The sequence below is a fragment of the Cyprinodon tularosa genome, unplaced genomic scaffold, assembly GCF_016077235.1.
Source record: "Cyprinodon tularosa strain WSP-4 unplaced genomic scaffold, ASM1607723v1 ctg1901, whole genome shotgun sequence".
In the NCBI taxonomy this organism is placed as follows: domain Eukaryota; kingdom Metazoa; phylum Chordata; class Actinopteri; order Cyprinodontiformes; family Cyprinodontidae; genus Cyprinodon; species Cyprinodon tularosa.
This window is the reverse complement of record NW_024038680.1, coordinates 1-18,064: the sequence shown is the minus strand read 5'-3', so window position 1 is coordinate 18,064 and position 18,064 is coordinate 1. Positions and strand designations below refer to the sequence as shown.

Genomic DNA, 18,064 nt, shown 5'->3' with positions numbered 1-18,064 from the left:
CTGTCTAAAGGGGCCACTCCTCTACAGGGGCCACTGTCTAAAGGGGCCACTCCTCTACAGGGGCCACTGTCTAAAGGGGCCACTCCTCTACAGGGGCCACTGTCTAAAGGGGCCACTGTCTAAAGGGGCCACTCCTCTACAGGGGCCACTGTCTAAAGGGGCCACTGTCTACAGGGGCCACTGTCTAAAGGGGCCACTCCTCTACAGGGGCCACTGTCTAAAGGGGCCACTGTCTAAAGGGGCCACTCCTCTACAGGGGCCACAGTCTACAGGGGCCACAGTCTACAGGGGCCACTGTCTAAAGGGGCCACTCCTCTACAGGGGCCACTGTCTAAAGGGGCCACTGTCTACAGGGGCCACTGTCTAAAGGGGCCACTGTCTAAAGGGGCCACTCCTCTACAGGGGCCACTGTCTAAAGGGGCCACTGTCAGCCACAAGGGTACCTCAATTGCAATGATGTTTGAGAACCAGTTTTTTTTTTTTTTTTTTGGTGGTTCTGGAGGACTCGGGTCTGGGGGACTCGGGTCTGGAGAACTTGGATGGGTCCACCAGGAGAACCGAGGGCTTAATCCTCCAAGCAGGACTCAGAATCCTGTAAGGCAGGTTTTGAGGTTCTGAGCTGATCCGCTTCAGGCAGAACCAGAGGATACAGACTGAGAACGGATCAGAACCAACAGGTTCTGGAAGCTTCCAGTTCGGTTCTGCTGCAGAACTCATGTGGCCCAGGAGGAGGTCACCGCCTCTCTGAGGCTCTCGCCTGATTGGTTGAATATTTTTATCTGCATGTCTGCTTTGATTGGCTGCAGCTGGTCACATGATTCTGCAGAGCTTCAGTCAGAGTCGCCTGACAGAACCAGCAGCATGTTGGGGGGGGGCTGTCGTGACGATTCAGCTCCTCCACATCAGCACCATTGCTGCTTCTATTCTCTTCTATTGTTACATCTATGCATTTTTATTTTACAAACACATTAAAAACCAAAAAACATTTCCCACAAAGAGGAACAATAAATCTAAAAATGAATGAATTAAAAAGGCCTCCTGATTTATACTGGCTGAGCAGATGGAGGCTGCTGCTGCTGCTGCCGCCGCTGCCGCCGCCGCTGCCGCTGCTGCCGCTGCCGCTGCTGCCGCTGCCGCTGCCGCTGCTGCCGCTGCCGCTGCCGCTGCTGCCGCTGCCGCTGCTGCCGCTGCCGCTGCCTCTGCTGCCGCTGCCGCTGCTGCCGCTGCCGCTGCCGCTGCCTCTGCTGCCGCTGCCGCTGCTGCCGCTGCCGCTGCCGCTGCTGCCGCCGCCGCCGCTGCCGCTGCCGCTGCTGCCGCTGCCGCTGCCGCTGCTGCCGCTGCCGCTGCTGCCGCTGCCGCTGCTGCTTCGCCTTCCTGTGGCTGTCTGGACCATTTCAGGCAGCCATAGGAAGGCGAATAATACCAATAAATCTGTCCTCCAATCAGAACCACATAATTCACTGAATTATCTGAACCACATCTTTATCCTCATTCTGTACAAAGAGTGTTTACAAAATTACATTTCATTCACTACCACTGTCAGGAAATTTCCATTCCTATAGTGCAGCAGTGATCTAATGTAAACATAGTGATGAAAGGTAAACATGGTGATCAAATATAAACATAGTGATCTGAAATATGAGAATAGCACGCTACAAACTAGCCATCAATCCAGTGGGTTAGTTTATGAACGCCAGCACCTGCTGGAGCTACAGTCATCGAGTGTTTTCTCGGGACTCGTAAATACAGTACAGGCCTTTGGGCGCGCATGGCCCACATTCCAGCGGACTCGCCGAATAGACCACGCCGAGGAGGAGCAAGCACAGACGGTGTGCCCGGTGGCTAAATCTAACAAAGAAGATAAAGCAAAACCCCTACAAACCACCATCAACCCTGCTCTCCATCTTCCACTCACTGGAAAACTAAATGGATCATCTAAAATGCTGGATCAGTCTCCAGCTTCTGCTCTCCAGACATGGAGGCTCTGACTGTTAGCTGCAGGCCGTTCTATCTGCTCAGAGAGTTCAGTGTGGTTAGCATCACTGCTGTTTATGCCCCCCCCAGCGCTAACACTAAAGAGGCCATGAAGACTCTATACCAGGCTATCTCTGAGCTCCAATCTGCACACAGAGGCTGTTTCCATCATTGCTGAGGATTTTAACCAGGCTAACTGGAAGACTGTTCTCCCTCATTTCTACCAACATGTAATTCCAAAAACGTTAAAAAATAATCCACTGGACTTTGTTTCCATGTTTAAAGACGTTTGTCTTCCCATCCAGGAAGCTTTTTAAAATGTCAGGAATAGCGTTGGGTTCCAGGCTTTATACAGTAGCCCAAAAAATTAGTGTTGCCTTAGAAAACATGCAAATTGAAGCAGAAGAATGGGTCCGCCCCTTAGGAATGTGGAGTCGTTTTTCCAGTGGATTGTTTTTTATCTTTTTTGGAATGACTATGACCTGAGTGGCTGAGAATCTTCACCAGCGTGCTGACCAACGTGGACTTTGCAACTCTGGGACAGAACAGTCTAGACCTAGCCTATTCTAACATCAAACATGCATTCAGAGCAGCTCCCCGCCCCCACCCTGGCTCGTAAGATCACCTTTCTGTCATGCTAATTCCTGCATACAGACCCAGCTAATCAGGTCAGAGTGTGGTCGGAGGGGGCCATGGAGAACCTGCAGCACTGCTTCAAACATGAACCATGTTCAAAGCTGCAGCAATGTATGACAACATCACTCTCAAGGTTTCATCGACAAAGATCCACGTTTAGCTCATCAGTTCTCATTATCATCGTGGAAAAAAAGGAGCGTCAATGAAATAATTTCGTCATTGCTGAGGAAAACAATGCTGCCAGTGTGTCATGTTGGGTGACACCATGCGATCAGAACTCTGAACCTTATGATGCGTTTTCTAAACGTGGGGCAGCCGTGCCTCCTTCGCTTTTACTTAATAGCAGCGTTTGTACCTTATTCTGATCTGGGATTCATGAACCACCTCAGGTTGAGAGTTTACTGCTTTCCAGCATAGTGTATAAATGACCATAAAGCCCCATATAATTAATAGTCCCACCCCCCCTCCCTTCAGGGACTTCCTGCCCCGTGGATCAGGAATCGTCACCAGGCGTCCCCTGGTTCTTCAGCTCATCAACTGTCCCACAGGTGAGTCTGCAGAGTCTGTATCCGGTATGGTCCTCTGAATGGTGCTGGACCGTCCTGTCATGCTCACCACCCGGCTGTTTGTGCTTGATCAGAATATGCAGAGTTCCTGCACTGCAAGGGGAAGAAGTTCACAGATTTCGATGAGGTTCGCCAGGAGATCGAGGCTGAAACAGATCGAGCGACGGGACACAACAAAGGAATCAGTCCGGTGCCCATAAACCTGAGAGTGTACTCCCCCAATGGTGATTCACTGCAAACACACCCACAAAGACCCCCCCCCCCCCCCCCAACTCTCTTTTGACTCAAACTGTGGCTGTTTCCTGCAGTGCTCAACCTGACTCTGGTGGACCTTCCGGGGATGACGAAGGTCCCGGTGGGTGACCAGCCTGCCGACATCGAGCACCAGATCAGAGAAATGCTGATGCAGTTTGTCACTAAGGACAACTGTCTCTTATTGGCCGTGTCTCCTGCTAATTCTGACCTCGCCAACTCCGATGCTTTGAAGATCGCCAAGGAAGTTGATCCACAAGGTTGAGTATATATATCTAACTGTGACCTGCATCCTTCAGGCATCCAGTTGAGCTCAGAGACAGGAAGTAAAGGCCTACATTGATTGATTGAATAATTGATTGACTTTATTGGTCTCACATTGGAGAAATGTACTCGTTACATCAGCTCATACAGTCGAAAGAGAAGAAGAAGGTGCCAAAGGAAAAGGTTAATAGAACATATACAGTATATACAGCGCATCCACATAGGACAGCTTTTTGTTTTTTTCCATGTGGGCTGCAGGTCTGAGGACGATCGGTGTCATCACCAAACTGGACCTAATGGATGAAGGAACCGACGCCAGAGACATTCTGGAGAACAAGCTGCTGCCGCTGCGCAGGGGTATGACATCACAGCCAGTGTTTACTGCTGATTGGTTCACAATGCTCTGTTAAAGTCAGGCCAAACAAAGCAGCGCAGTCATTAGACATGAGAGTGGACACTTTCCAAGTAGACAGACTGAGACAGAAACCATGGGTCTCATTCATAGAGCTGTCCTTCGCTGCCATCCAGCCAAACGCTGTGATAAATGTGAGATTCTTCAGGTAAACTCTGACCTACAGGAAAACAGCAACACAGAAGTCAACGAGGAAAACTAGAACCAGGACTAAACCTGAGCTGGAATACCGATGCTGGGTGCAGGGATTCCGGTATTCCGGCCCCATGCCGGGTTTCCAGCTCATAGCGATTTCCCGCGGGTAAAAAAAAATCACTTGAAAATAAATTGATGGTAAATAAATAAAAAAGAAAGAATCAAAATCCCTCTTGCATTTGTTAGCCAATGATAGCAAAGGAGCGTTCAGAAACTAAAAGTATTAGCCAATCAGAAGAAGGGGGCGGGTCCTAGACAAGCGTGTACCTCCTTCACATGTTTCTTGCTCAAGTGGCCAGATAGAATGTGGTTAAGTTCTGAAGTTCTCCTGAAGTCATCTAAGGCTCCATTCACCGGAGAGACGAGTTAAAAGTCAAAAAATAAATAAATGAAACTTTTTGTTTGGAGCGAAGGACGATGGAGAGAACGGGATGGAGGGGGCACCATGCAGTTCATGAAGTCCAGGGAAGAAGTCACCACCATAGATAACGGTCTGAAAATAAATGGCGCTGGGCGTGGCTGGAGGAGACGGGGCCAGACGGCATTTAGCAGCCGGAGCAGGAAGTCAGGTCAACCAGGCGCCTGCTTCGTGCTGCGCTCCAGGAACGCTGAGCAACAAAACTGGATATCAACAGAAATGTGGTTCATGCAGGTGGTAGATATAGATGCACTTCTGCCATCTGCTGGCCGTTTTTGGTATTGGATTTTCAAAAATCAAATTTAGTGATCAGTCATTCATGCAATCTCTGATCCCATGCCCAAAGGTCAATTCAGAGTCAAGGTGAAGACCAGGACACCTAAACGCATCTGTCCCATTAGAGAACCATCCAGAATGATAACTGAAAACTGTTCCTCAGCTGTGTTAATCAGTGTGAATAACTTCTAGGAACAATGAGAGGTCAGCTGGATGGACGCTTCTACAGAGCCAAAGTCAGACATGGAAAGGCAGCACTCTGCAGGGTCTAAAACACATTGATTTATACATGAGGCTTTGTAACAATCCTGTATTTATACAGGATAATAATGGCTGTGGCTCTATGCTGCAGTTTATTAAACATATAAATATATATAAATACACGAAATACGATTGATCATCTGGATAAATTCCAAAAATGTTTTAAAAATTAAAAAACAATCCAGTGGATTTTGTTTGAAAGTTTGAATATGTTTCTCTTCCATCCAGGAAGCTCAGAGGCATAGACCAGTATCAGGCATTACAGGCCAACAGAGACCTCAATGACTCTACATTCCAAAGGGGGGGACCCGTCCGTCCTTCCGTCCGTTCGTCCGTTCGTTTCTATTTGCATGTTTTCTAAACTAAAACCAGGCTTTGTTGGGCTGCTGGATAAAACCTGGAACTAAACGCTATTTCTGACATTTTGAATTGAAAAATCTTCCTGGATGGAAGAGAAACGTCTTCAAACCTGGAAACAAAGTCCAGTGGATTGATTTAACTTTTTAACTTTTTTGGAAGTTATCCAAGATATTGTTTCTGATGCATCTTTGGCTTTAGGGTGAACGTTTACTTTTAGTAAAAATCCAGCCGAATGAGACCCCTGATGTCCCCAGTGAGACAGGTCAGAGTTCTGGTGTCCATTCAGAGACAGGTCAGGGTTCTGGTGTCCAGTCAGAGACAGGTCAGGGTTCAGGTGTCCAGTCAGAGACAGGTCAGAGTTCTGGTGTCCAGTCAGAGACAGGTCAGGGTTCTGGTGTCCAGTCAGAGACAGGTCAGGGTTCTGGTGTCCAGTCAGAGACAGGTCAGGGTTCAGGTGTCCAGTCAGAGACAGGTCAGGGTTCTGGTGTCCAGTCAGAGACAGGTCAGAGTTCAGGTGTCCAGTCAGAGACAGGTCAGGGTTCTGGTGTCCAGTCAGAGACAGGTCAGAGTTCAGGTGTCCACTCAGAGACAGGTCAGAGTTCAGGTGTCCAGTCAGAGACAGGTCAGGGTTCTGGTGTCCACTCAGAGACAGGTCAGGGTTCTGGTGTCCAGTCAGAGACAGGTCAGGGTTCTGGTGTCCACTCAGAGACAGGTCAGGGTTCAGGTGTCCAGTCAGAGACAGGTCAGAGTTCTGGTGTCCACTCAGAGACAGGTCAGGGTTCAGGTGTCCAGTCAGAGACAGGTCAGAGTTCTGGTGTCCACTCAGAGACAGGTCAGGGTTCAGGTGTCCAGTCAGAGACAGGTCAGAGTTCTGGTGTCCACTCAGAGACAGGTCAGGTTTCCACACTGAGACATTAAGAGACATGTTTTGGTGTCAGGCTATGTTGGGGTGGTGAACCGCAGTCAGAAGGACATCGATGGGAAGAAAGACATCACAGCAGCTATGCAGGCTGAGAGGAAGTTCTTCCTGTCCCATCCTGCCTACCGTCACCTGGCTGACCGCATGGGCACCGCCTACCTGCAGAAGGTCCTCAACCAGGTGAGCAGTCAGCACCTGTTTTTATTTCCTGCTTCTGAGTAATTGTTGGGGTCAAACCGTTGGTAGCTCAGGGGGAGATGGGGGTCCATTTTCCATCAGGCGTCCTCCTGCGGTGCAGCTTTAGCTCCTCGCAGTCCACCGATGTGTCTCCGGTCCTCTCAGGCCAACTGACCATCAGATTTGCCTCACAAACCAAATCCACCTCTTAGACCAGCTCCTTTTTCCAGTTTCAGCATCACAGTTTTCATCTTTTCCTGTTTCCCCAGCAACTAACCAATCACATTCGAGATACGTTGCCGGCGTTACGGAGCAAGCTGCAGAGCCAGCTGCTTTCCATCGAAAAGGAGGTAGAGGAGTACAAGAACTTCAGACCGGACGACCCCAGCCGCAAGACCAAGGCCCTGCTGCAGTCAGTACCAGTACCTGAAGAGCGCCACTCGGCCGTTTGCCGTAGCAACCAGAACCCCTCAGAAGCAGCTGCATGGTAACGGAGGTCTGTGTGTCTCAGGATGGTGCAGCAGTTCGTGGTGGACTTTGAGAAACGGATCGAAGGTTCTGGAGATCAAGTGGACACCTACGAGCTGTCGGGAGGAGCCAAAATAAACCGGGTCTTCCATGAGCGCTTTCCCTTCGAGTTGGTCAAGGTAAACGCACACACAGGTCTACCATGTGACTAGGTGACCTGCTACCAGTTAACAGGTGTTCACGTGTCTCAACTGTAGCTGGAGGGCGACGAGAAGACACTGCGCAAGGAGATCAGCTACGCCATCAAAAACATCCACGGAATCAGGTGGGAGTCATGTCTGCCGGTATACGTATGCCTTAATTAGGACTCGGGACACGTGTGATGATCCGCGTTCTGTCCTCAGGACGGGTCTCTTCACACCAGACATGGCTTTTGAGACCATCGTCAAGCGCCAGATCGCTCAGCTCAAAGAACCGTGCCAGAAGTGCGTGGACCTGGTGATCAGTGAGCTCGTCAACACTGTCAGGCAGTGTACTAACAAGGTACTACCAGTACTACAAGCAGTACACAGTATTACAACGATTGCAATACAATTACATTTGTTTTCATTCCGTCTTTTTTTACAGTATCAGAAGCTGCAAACAAACTGTGTTTCTGCCTTATGTCATCGGCCTATGTCAACACTAATCACGAAGTCCCCTCTGCAGAAAACCCTTATGCTCATTAAAAATGTAGTAACAGAGGAAGAAACTAAATAAAACAGCTTTTTAACTTTATTTGTATAAAAGGAAATCTAAGATAATTATTATTCTCCACTTTTAATTAAGAGAAATATGCTGCTTTGGTTTGACAAACTGTGTTTCCAGATTAGATAGGATTCCTTTACGTATGTAGAGCGCCATTTTCTTTCCGGTTTTCTAACGGTAATCGTCACACTGCGTATTACTGTATTAACTGTATTAAACCAAGGAATCAGCATCCTACTAACTTATTTTTTCTTTTTTAGAGGCTACTATTTCAAGAGCAGTACAGCACAGAAGACATAACTTAACAAAAACCTCAGTTGTTGTAATGGAAGAATATGCTACCTTTTTTTTTTCATTCCAATTATTTTAAAAATGCATCAGATTCTACAAACATTTTACAGCATTGTTTGATATTTATCTACTATAATGGAATGGTCTCTAAGCAGGAGACTAAGATCAAACTCAAATCTGGTCAGGTAGAAGGAGGTTATGAGGAAATGCTGTTATTTTTTAATACTCAGCTTCTAGTCAGCTTAAGGTTCAGATTATGAAGACCAGAGTGAGTAGGTCTGTGGATGTTTTCTCACCGAGTGGGGCAGAACTCCTGGAAACTTACAGATGGCTGAGATCTAATCCCACCAACCTTGGGTCCAACATCCAAAGACTAATAACACGTAGAAACGCTTCATAATACATAGATTTATGGATAAAAGACTTTAACACCCAACAACAGTAACAGACTGGCCAGACACTAAATTGGACCTAATTTAACTTGTCCTTCTCTGTCTTCTCCCTGTTCCTGTGTCCTGCTTCTTGTCTGCAGCTAGCTCAGTATCCGATGCTCCGAGAAGAGATGGAACGAATCGTCACTCAGCACATCAGAGACAGAGAGAGCCGCACCAAAGACCAGGCAAGGCCCCCAGGGTTTCTGAGCCCCCAGATGTCCCTGCTCCCTCAGCTATGTCCCTAAAGTCCTTTTCTGAATCTTGTCCTCAGGTGATGCTGCTGATTGACATTGAGCTGGCCTATGTCAACACTAATCATGAGGATTTTATCGGCTTTGCAAAGTAAGAACCTTACAGTTTTCTAGTGATACTGCCATCTGTGGCCAAACATAGAACTGCAGCCCTCCTCTGCAAGTTCTTGTAGATCATGCTCCCACTTAATTAATTTTTATATATATATATATATATATATATATATATTTCATCATATGTGGATTTGCCATCGGTGTCTGAGTTTAGCTGGAAGAAAAAAATCAACATGGATGTCACAGCCGCCAAACAGTGTGAGAACGTCTGATCCCAAGTTCATTCTGAAAAATAAGCTACAGGCTGGTAGCTGAGAATTAGTGAAGCTGATCATCAGACCATGTTTTAGTCTTTAACCATCAAATAAAAAGATATCCTTCAGTTAGTAGCTTTTAGTACCTGTTAGTATCTGTTAGTACCTGTTAGTAGCTGTTAGTACCTGTTAGTACCTGCTAGTAGCTGTTAGTAGCTGTTAGTACCTGCTAGTAGCTGTTAGTAGCTGCTAGTAGCTGTTAGTACCTGCTAGTACCTGTTAGTATCTGTTAGTACCTGTTAGTAGCTGTTAGTACCTGTTAGTACCTGCTAGTAGCTGTTAGTAGCTGTTAGTACCTGCTAGTAGCTGTTAGTACCTGCTAGTAGCTGTTAGTAGCTGCTAGTAGCTGTTAGTACCTGCTAGTAGCTGTTAGTACCTGTTAGTACCTGCTAGTAGCTGTTAGTACCTGTTAGTACCTGTTAGTAGCTGTTAGTACCTGTTAGTACCTGCTAGTAGCTGTTAGTACCTGTTAGTACCTGCTAGTAGCTGTTAGTACCTGTTAGTACCTGCTAGTAGCTGTTAGTACCTGTTAGTACCTGCTAGTAGCTGTTAGTACCTGCTAGTAGCTGTTAGTACCTGTTAGTACCTGCTAGTAGCTGTTAGTACCTGTTAGTAGCTGTTAGTACCTGCTAGTAGCTGTTAGTACCTGTTAGTACCTGCTAGTAGCTGTTAGTACCTGCTAGTACCTGCTAGTAGCTGTTAGTACCTGCTAGTAGCTGTTAGTACCTGTTAGTACCTGCTAGTACCTGTTAGTACCTGTTAGTACCTGCTAGTAGCTGTTAGTACCTGCTAGTAGCTGTTAGTACCTGTTAGTACCTGCTAGTAGCTGTTAGTACCTGTTAGTACCTGTTAGTACCTGCTAGTACCTGTTAGTACCTGTTAGTACCTGCTAGTAGCTGTTAGTACCTGCTAGTAGCTGTTAGTACCTGTTAGTACCTGCTAGTAGCTGTTAGTACCTGCTAGTAGCTGTTAGTACCTGCTAGTAGCTGTTAGTACCTGTTAGTACCTGTTAGTACCTGATAGTAGGGATGGGAATCGAAAACCGGTTCCTGTTCAGAACCGGTTCCGTATTTTCCGATTCCATGGCATCGTTTGGCAGCTCGCTGAATGATTCTTTTTTCGATTCCCGCAGCACCAGAGCCTAAAGCGCCGGCTCTGGGGAGCACGACTTACGTCACGTTTTTTACGTAAGTTACGCAAGTTACGTAAGTTACGCAAGTTACGCAAGTTACGCAAGTTACGCAAGTTGGAAGAACTATTCGAGAAGGAAGACAACGAGCTGCGGTCACTTTGTGAATCAAAGCCCCGTCTTTCCTTAGCCCAGAGGGTAGATCAGGAAATCCAGCTCTATAAAAGCTTGCCCTCCATCCCCTGCAGGGATAGCGCCACACTGTGGTGGTGGAACAAGCAAGATACGCTGCCCTTGCTATCTGGACTGGCTGAAAACTACCTCTGTGTGCAGGCTTCCTCCATCCCATCTGAGAGGGTGTTCTCCACGGCTGGAGACACCATAAGCCCTGAAAGATCCCGTATCCTTCCAGAAAAAGCAGATATGCTCATCTTTCTGCAAAAGAACTGTTAATTTTCCCTACTACTGTTTTATAATTAGTATTTTTTGTTATTTAAAATAGATTATCCCATCATTTGTTATTAGACATTGTTGGTTATTAAGTTTGTTCTTGTATTCATTTTTCATTTAAACACGGATGTTACTCCAGTTTCACATTTCCTGTGGACATCTTGATCTTGTTGAGTTTGTAAGATTGTGCAATAGTTAAGTAAACAAAGTTGATTCTGATAATCAAACTGTTTGTTCTCCTTTTTCCCCCAAATTGGAATCGAAAAAAGAATCGATTAAGAATCGAATCGTTTCATAGAATCGAAAAGGGAATCGGAATCGTGAAAATCTTTTCAATTCCCAACCCTACCTGCTAGTACCTGTTAGTATCTGTTAGTACCTGCTAGTACCTGTTAGTGCCTGTTAGTACCTGCTAGTAGCTGTTAGTAGCTGCTAGTAGCTGTTAGTAGCTGTTAGTACCTGTTAGTACCTGTTAGTACCTGCTAGTCGCTGTTAGTGCCTGTTAGTACCTGCTAGTACCTGTTAGTGCCTGTTAGTACCTGTTAGTACCTGTTAGTACCTGCTAGTCGCTGTTAGTACCTGTTAGTACCTGCTAGTACCTGTTAGTGCCTGTTAGTACCTGCTAGTAGCTGTTAGTACCTGCTAGTAGCTGTTAGTACCTGTTAGTACCTGTTAGTACCTGCTAGTCGCTGTTAGTACCTGTTAGTACCTGCTAGTAGCTGTTAGTGCCTGTTAGTACCTGTTAGTGCCTGTTAGTACCTGCTAGTAGCTGTTAGTACCTGCTAGTCGCTGTTAGTACCTGCTAGTCGCTGTTAGAACCTGTTAGTACCTGTTAGTACCTGCTAGTCGCTGTTAGTGCCTGTTAGTACCTGCTAGTACCTGTTAGTGCCTGTTAGTACCTGTTAGTACCTGTTAGTACCTGCTAGTCGCTGTTAGTGCCTGTTAGTACCTGCTAGTACCTGTTAGTGCCTGTTAGTACCTGTTAGTACCTGTTAGTACCTGCTAGTCGCTGTTAGTACCTGTTAGTACCTGCTAGTACCTGTTAGTGCCTGTTAGTACCTGCTAGTAGCTGTTAGTACCTGCTAGTAGCTGTTAGTACCTGTTAGTACCTGTTAGTACCTGCTAGTCGCTGTTAGTACCTGTTAGTACCTGCTAGTAGCTGTTAGTGCCTGTTAGTACCTGTTAGTGCCTGTTAGTACCTGCTAGTAGCTGTTAGTACCTGCTAGTCGCTGTTAGTACCTGCTAGTCGCTGTTAGAACCTGTTAGTACCTGTTAGTACCTGCTAGTCGCTGTTAGTGCCTGTTAGTACCTGCTAGTACCTGTTAGTGCCTGTTAGTACCTGTTAGTACCTGTTAGTACCTGCTAGTCGCTGTTAGTACCTGTTAGTACCTGCTAGTAGCTGTTAGTACCTGCTAGTCGCTGTTAGTAGCTGTCACAAGTTAACCTGTGTGTGTGTGTGTGTGTGTGTGCGTGTGTGTGTGTGTCAGCGCGCAGCAGAAGAGCAGTCAGATCAACAAGAAGAAGGCAGCGGGGAACCAGGTAGGTTCCTGCAGGTGAGGGGGCGGGGCTACAGACCAAACAGTGGTATGTTAATTATTGTGTTTCTTTCCTTTGTCTCCTTCTGCCTCTGTTGCTATGGTAACCAGGATGAGATCATGGTGAGTAAGTGAGGTGTTGGTTCAGCCTTGGTTCTGCTCCGGTTCTGCTGAAGGTGACCTGCTGCCATGATGTGTTCCAGGTGATCCGCAAAGGCTGGCTCACCATCAACAACATCGGCATCATGAAGGGTGGAGCGAAAGAGTACTGGTTTGTCCTGACCGCCGAGGCTCTGTCCTGGTACAAGGACGACGAGGTAAGCCACTGACAACGGGACCTGGTTCTGACAGGTGTCCTGGCTGGTCCAATCAGAATAACCCAGGTTACACAGATCCTGCTAGTTCCGACAGGTGTCCTGGCTGGTCCAATCAGAATAACCCGGGTTAACCAGGGCCTGGCACGCATCAGAAAGTCCCCAATGATCAAAACTGCAGCTGGGATCAGCCCAGAGTCTGATGTTCTGCTGGCCAGAGGGCTGATGGTGGAGAGTCCAGTTCAGTCCAGCCAGACAGACCAGAGGTTCTGTTCCACCAGAACCAAATCCAGTCTCTGAGTGGATGATTGTTCTGTCTGGTAAAAGGCAGAGATCCAGGACTGGTTGACTGGTTCAGACCCAGTTCCTTCTGACTTTAATACCTACAGGTCGAGGAGGTTTTGAATGATCGGACCGGATCCTGGTCAGAACCTGGGATTAAGGTTCTTCACTGATTTGGGCAGAAAGGTTCCGAATTAGTCACCTGGTGTCAGCTTCAGATCACGGGATTGATTGTAGAGACCCAAGCCGACCGCTGCCCTTCTAAAGACCAAACCGATGACCCACATTACTTCCTCAAGCCATATAAGGCAGTGGGAGTATCATCGAGTCATCAGATGGCCGTGTTCTGACCCTTTAGCTTCATAGTGCTCTGTCCCAGAACTCACCGTGGTGTCCTTGTCCCAGAACTCATGGTGGTGCCCCTGTCCCAGAACTCACCTTGGTGTCCCTTTCCCAGAACTCACCGTGGTGTCCTTGTCCCATAAGTCATGGTGGTGTCCCTGTCCCAGAACTCACCGTGGTGTCCTTGTCCCATAAGTCATGGTGGTGTCCCTGTCCCAGAACTCACCTTGGTGTCCCTGTCCCAGAACTCACCTTGATGTCCCTGTCCCAGAACTCACCATGGTATCCCCATTCCAGAACTCATGGTGGTGTCCCTGTGCCAGACCTCACCTTGGTGTCCCTGTCCCAGATCTCACCATGGTATCCCCGTCCCAGAACTCATGGCGATGTCGCTGTCCCAGAACTTACCCTGGTGTCCCTGTCCCAGAACTTAACATGGTGTCCCTTTCCCAGAACTCACTGTGGTGTCCCTGTCCCAGAACTCACTGTGGTATCCCTGTCCCAGAACTCATGGTAGTGTCCCTGTCCAAGAACTCACCGTGGTGTCCCTGTCCAGATGATGATGGTGCTTTGGTTCTGGGGACAGAATGAATCTGAGACCCGATCAGGTTCAATCGGTTTAAAGGAGTTCTGGTTGCGCCTGGATGGGTTTAACTGCTCCGTTGATTGGATCAGCCAGCAGAACACCTGGTCAACTGGACATGAAGACACCTGGGCAGGCTTGACATGTCCCTGTGTCCCCCTGCAGGAGAAGGAGAAGAAGTACATGCTCCCTGTGGACAACCTGAAGCTGAAGGACATCGAGAAGAGCTTCATGTCCAGCAAACACATCTTCGCCCTGTTCAGCACCGAGCACAGGTCCACTTCCCTCTTTCTTCCATGTCCCTCTGTCTCTGTGTTCTTCTGTCTCCGTGTCCGTCTCCATGTCACCCTGTCTCCATGTTCTTCTGTCTCCATGTCCCTCTGTCACAGTGTCCCTCTGGCTCCATGTCCTTCTGTCTCTTTGTCCCTCTGTCTCTGTGTCCTTCTGTCTCTGTGGCCCTCTGTCTCTGTGTCCTTCTGTCTCAATGTCCCTCTGTCTCTGTGTCCGACTGTCTCCATGTCCCCCTGTCTCTGTGTCCCACTGTTTCCATGTCCCTCTGTCTCCGTGTCCCTCTGTCTCCATGTCCTTAAAGTAGAAGTCAGGCTGCAGCTGGTTCTGCTCTCTGGTTCTGTAGGAACGTCTATAAGGACTACCGGCAGCTGGAGTTGGCCAGTGAGTCCCAGGAGGAAGTGGACAGTTGGAAGGCATCTTTCCTACGTGCTGGAGTGTACCCTGAACGCAGCGTGGTACTCGTCAGTCCTTACTTAAGTTCTTCCTACCTCTGATGCTGATAGACTCTGACTGTCTCTCTGTCTCTGTCTCTGCCTGCAGGACAAAGAGAAGGTGAGTGGAGGGTGGACGGGTGCAGCAGTGGTCCTGATTCTGGGGGGGTCTGGAGGACTGACGGTGTCTGTGGAAACAGGTGGAGGCCGAGGAGTCCAGTTCCGATGGGCAGATCCACAGCATGGACCCGCAGCTGGAAAGACAGGTGGAGATTGTCCGGAACCTTGTGGACTCGTACCTGTCCATCATCCACCGCACCGTCAGAGACCTTATCCCCAAGACCATCATGCACCTGATGGTCAACAATGTATGAAAGACACACCTGCACAAGTTCTCACAGGTAGAAGCAGAACCCAGAGTTCCTCCTTGTTCTCCTCAGACCAAAGACTTCATCCACTCAGACCTGCTGGCCCAACTCTACTCCTGTGGAGACCAGAACTCCCTGATGGAGGAGTCCCAGGAACAGGTAGGAGGAACACAAGGAGACACGGGAGGGACACAGAGAGAAAGAACGGACACAGGGAGACGGGGGGGAACACAGAGAGAAGAGAGGGACGAGAGGGACACGGGAGAGACAGAAAGACGGGAGGGACAGCAGAGAGACGTTGTCTTGCTCTTTGTCCTGCTCCAGGCTATGCGGCGGGACGAGATGCTGCGGATGTACTTTGCCCTGAAGGAAGGTCTGAACATCATTGGTGACATCAGCACCTCCACCGTTACCGTGGCAGCGCCCCCCCCAGTGGACGACTCGTGGCTGCAGGTGACGGGGATGCCGTCTGGACGCAGGTAACCTGGGAGCTGATCAGTACGTTCCTTAGAAACGGTCTGACAGGTCCCTGAGACACGCCTGTCTCTGCAGGTCCCCTATGTCCAGTCCGACCCCCCAGCGGCGGGCCCCGCCCGGTCCGCCCAGACCCGGCGGCCGTGCAGCTCCCGGCCCTCCTGGTCGTCCGGCAGTGTCTCCTGATCCTGGAGGACAGGCACCGTCTGTCCCCTCTCGGCCCAACAGAGCGCCCCCTCCTGGAGTACCCAGGTTAGTGTGATTGGACCTTTGGGTTCTCTAGGTTCTGGTTCTGAATCTTTGGACCTTTGTACACTCAGACGGGACCGGATTAGCTCAGGGATGGAATGAAGCCAGGATGTTACGGAACCAGAATCTTGAGAACATGAAGGACCCGGTTTGTTTATCAGAACCTCCTGGAGGGAATGGATCTGAGAGTTCTGCTTCATGCTCCGAACACTTAGATCCAGTTCTGTTCTGCCGGGCTACACTCTACCAGTTTTTCGCTTTTAGGGACGATTCCCCAGTTGTGGGAGAATTTTCCGATCGGGCAGACTTCCAGCCTGATGGTGTGGTGTAGTGAACAGGGGTTAACAAGGGGCGATCAGCCTCTAATGACCACCTCCCCATCAGGAATCAGAAGGTCGGAAGAAAATCAAACATGTTAGGATCCAGTTCTGTTAGCGGAACGTCAGGATCCAGTTCTGTTAGAGGAACATCAGGATCCAGTTCTGTTAGTGGAACGTCAGGATCCAGTTCTGTTAACGGAACGTCAGGATCCAGTTCTGTTAGAGGAACGTTAGGATCCAGTTCTGTTAGTGGAACGTCAGGATCCAGTTCTGTTAGCGGAACGTCAGGATCCAGTTCTGTTAACGGAACGTCAGGATCCAGTTCTGTTAACGGAACGTCAGGATCCAGTTCTGTTAGAGGAACGTCAGGATCCAGTTCTGTTAGCGGAACATCAGGATCCAGTTCTGTTAGAGGAACGTCAGGATCCAGTTCTGTTAGTGGAACGTCAGGATCCAGTTCTGTTAGCGGAACGTCAGGATCCAGTTCTGTTAGCGGAACGTCAGGATCCAGTTCTGTTAGCGGAACGTCAGGATCCAGTTCTGTTAGAGGAACATTAGGATCCAGTTCTGTTAGCGGAACGTCAGGATCCAGTTCTGTTAACGGAACGTCAGGATCCAGTTCTGTTAGCGGAACGTCAGGATCCAGTTCTGTTAGAGGAACGTCAGGATCCAGTTCTGTTAGAGGAACGTCAGGATCCAGTTCTGTTAGCGGAACGTCAGGATCCAGTTCTGTTAACGGAACGTCAGGATCCAGTTCTGTTAGCGGAACGTCAGGATCCAGTTCTGTTAGAGGAACGTCAGGATCCAGTTCTGTTAGCGGAACGTCAGGATCCAGTTCTGTTAGCGGAACGTCAGGATCCAGTTCTGTTAGAGGAACGTTAGGATCCAGTTCTGTTAGCGGAACGTCAGGATCCAGTTCTGTTAACGGAACGTCAGGATCCAGTTCTGTTAGAGGAACGTCAGGATCCAGTTCTGTTAGAGGAACGTCAGGATCCAGTTCTGTTAGCGGAACGTCAGGATCCAGTTCTGTTAATGGAACGTCAGGATCCAGTTCTGTTAGAGGAACGTTAGGATCCAGTTTTGTTAGCAGATGGTCTGGATCCAGTTCTGTTAACGGAACGTCAGGATCCAGTTCTGTTAGCGGAACGTCAGGATCCAGTTCTGTTAGCGGAACGTCAGGATCCAGTTCTGTTAACGGAACGTCAGGATCCAGTTCTGTTAACGGAACGTCAGGATCCAGTTCTGTTAGAGGAACATTAGGATCCAGTTCTGTTAGCAGATGGTCTGGATCCAGTTCTGTTAGTGGAACGTCAGGATCCAGTTTTGTTAGTGGAACGTCAGGATCCAGTTCTGTTAGCGGAACGTCAGGATCCAGTTCTGTTAGAGGAACGTTAGGATCCAGTTCTGTTAGCAGATGGTCTGGATCCAGTTCTGTTAACGGAACGTCAGGATCCAGTTCTGTTAGTGGAACGTCAGGATCCAGTTCTGTTAGAGGAACGTTAGGATCCAGTTCTGTTAACGGAACGTCAGGATCCAGTTCTGTTAACGGAACGTCAGGATCCAGTTCTGTTAACGGAACGTCAGGATCCAGTTCTGTTAACGGAACGTCAGGCTCCAGTTCTGTTAATGGAACGTCAGGATCCAGTTCTGTTAATGGAACGTCAGGATCCAGTTCTGTTAACGGAACGTCAGGCTCCAGTTCTGTTAACGGAACGTCAGGATCCAGTTCTGTTAATGGAACGTCAAGATCCAGTTCTGTTAACGGAACGTCAGGATCCAGTTCTGTTAACGGAACATCAGGATCCAGTTCTGTTAACGGAACGTCAGGATCCAGTTCTGTTAAGGGAACGTCAGGATCCAGTTCTGTTAGAGGAACGTTAGGATCCAGTTCTGTTAGTGGAACGTCTGGATCCAGTTCTGTTAGCGGAACGTCAGGATCCAGTTCTGTTAGAGGAACGTTAGGATCCAGTTCTGTTAACGGAACGTCAGGATCCAGTTCTGTTAGCAGATGGTCTGGATCCAGTTCT

The 18,064-nt window shown here is 48.5% G+C and overlaps 1 protein-coding gene across 1 annotated transcript; it reads left to right on the top strand.

Moving 5' to 3' along the window:
- Nucleotides 1–3,019: 3,019 nt before the first annotated feature.
- Nucleotides 3,020–15,746, top strand: LOC119782285 (dynamin-1-like). Its single transcript, XM_038283185.1, has 21 exons — nucleotides 3,020–3,158; nucleotides 3,251–3,400; nucleotides 3,485–3,688; nucleotides 3,951–4,049; nucleotides 6,553–6,713; nucleotides 6,980–7,122; nucleotides 7,222–7,357; nucleotides 7,436–7,503; nucleotides 7,583–7,721; nucleotides 8,749–8,835; nucleotides 8,922–8,992; nucleotides 12,336–12,387; nucleotides 12,495–12,506; nucleotides 12,587–12,700; nucleotides 14,070–14,179; nucleotides 14,539–14,650; nucleotides 14,736–14,747; nucleotides 14,827–14,994; nucleotides 15,067–15,153; nucleotides 15,319–15,473; nucleotides 15,547–15,746. The coding sequence occupies exons 1-21, from the start codon at nucleotides 3,035–3,037 to the stop codon at nucleotides 15,728–15,730; spliced, it is 2,388 nt and encodes a 795-aa protein (XP_038139113.1). The 5' UTR covers nucleotides 3,020–3,034; the 3' UTR covers nucleotides 15,731–15,746.
- The last annotated feature ends 2,318 nt before the right edge of the window (nucleotides 15,747–18,064 follow it).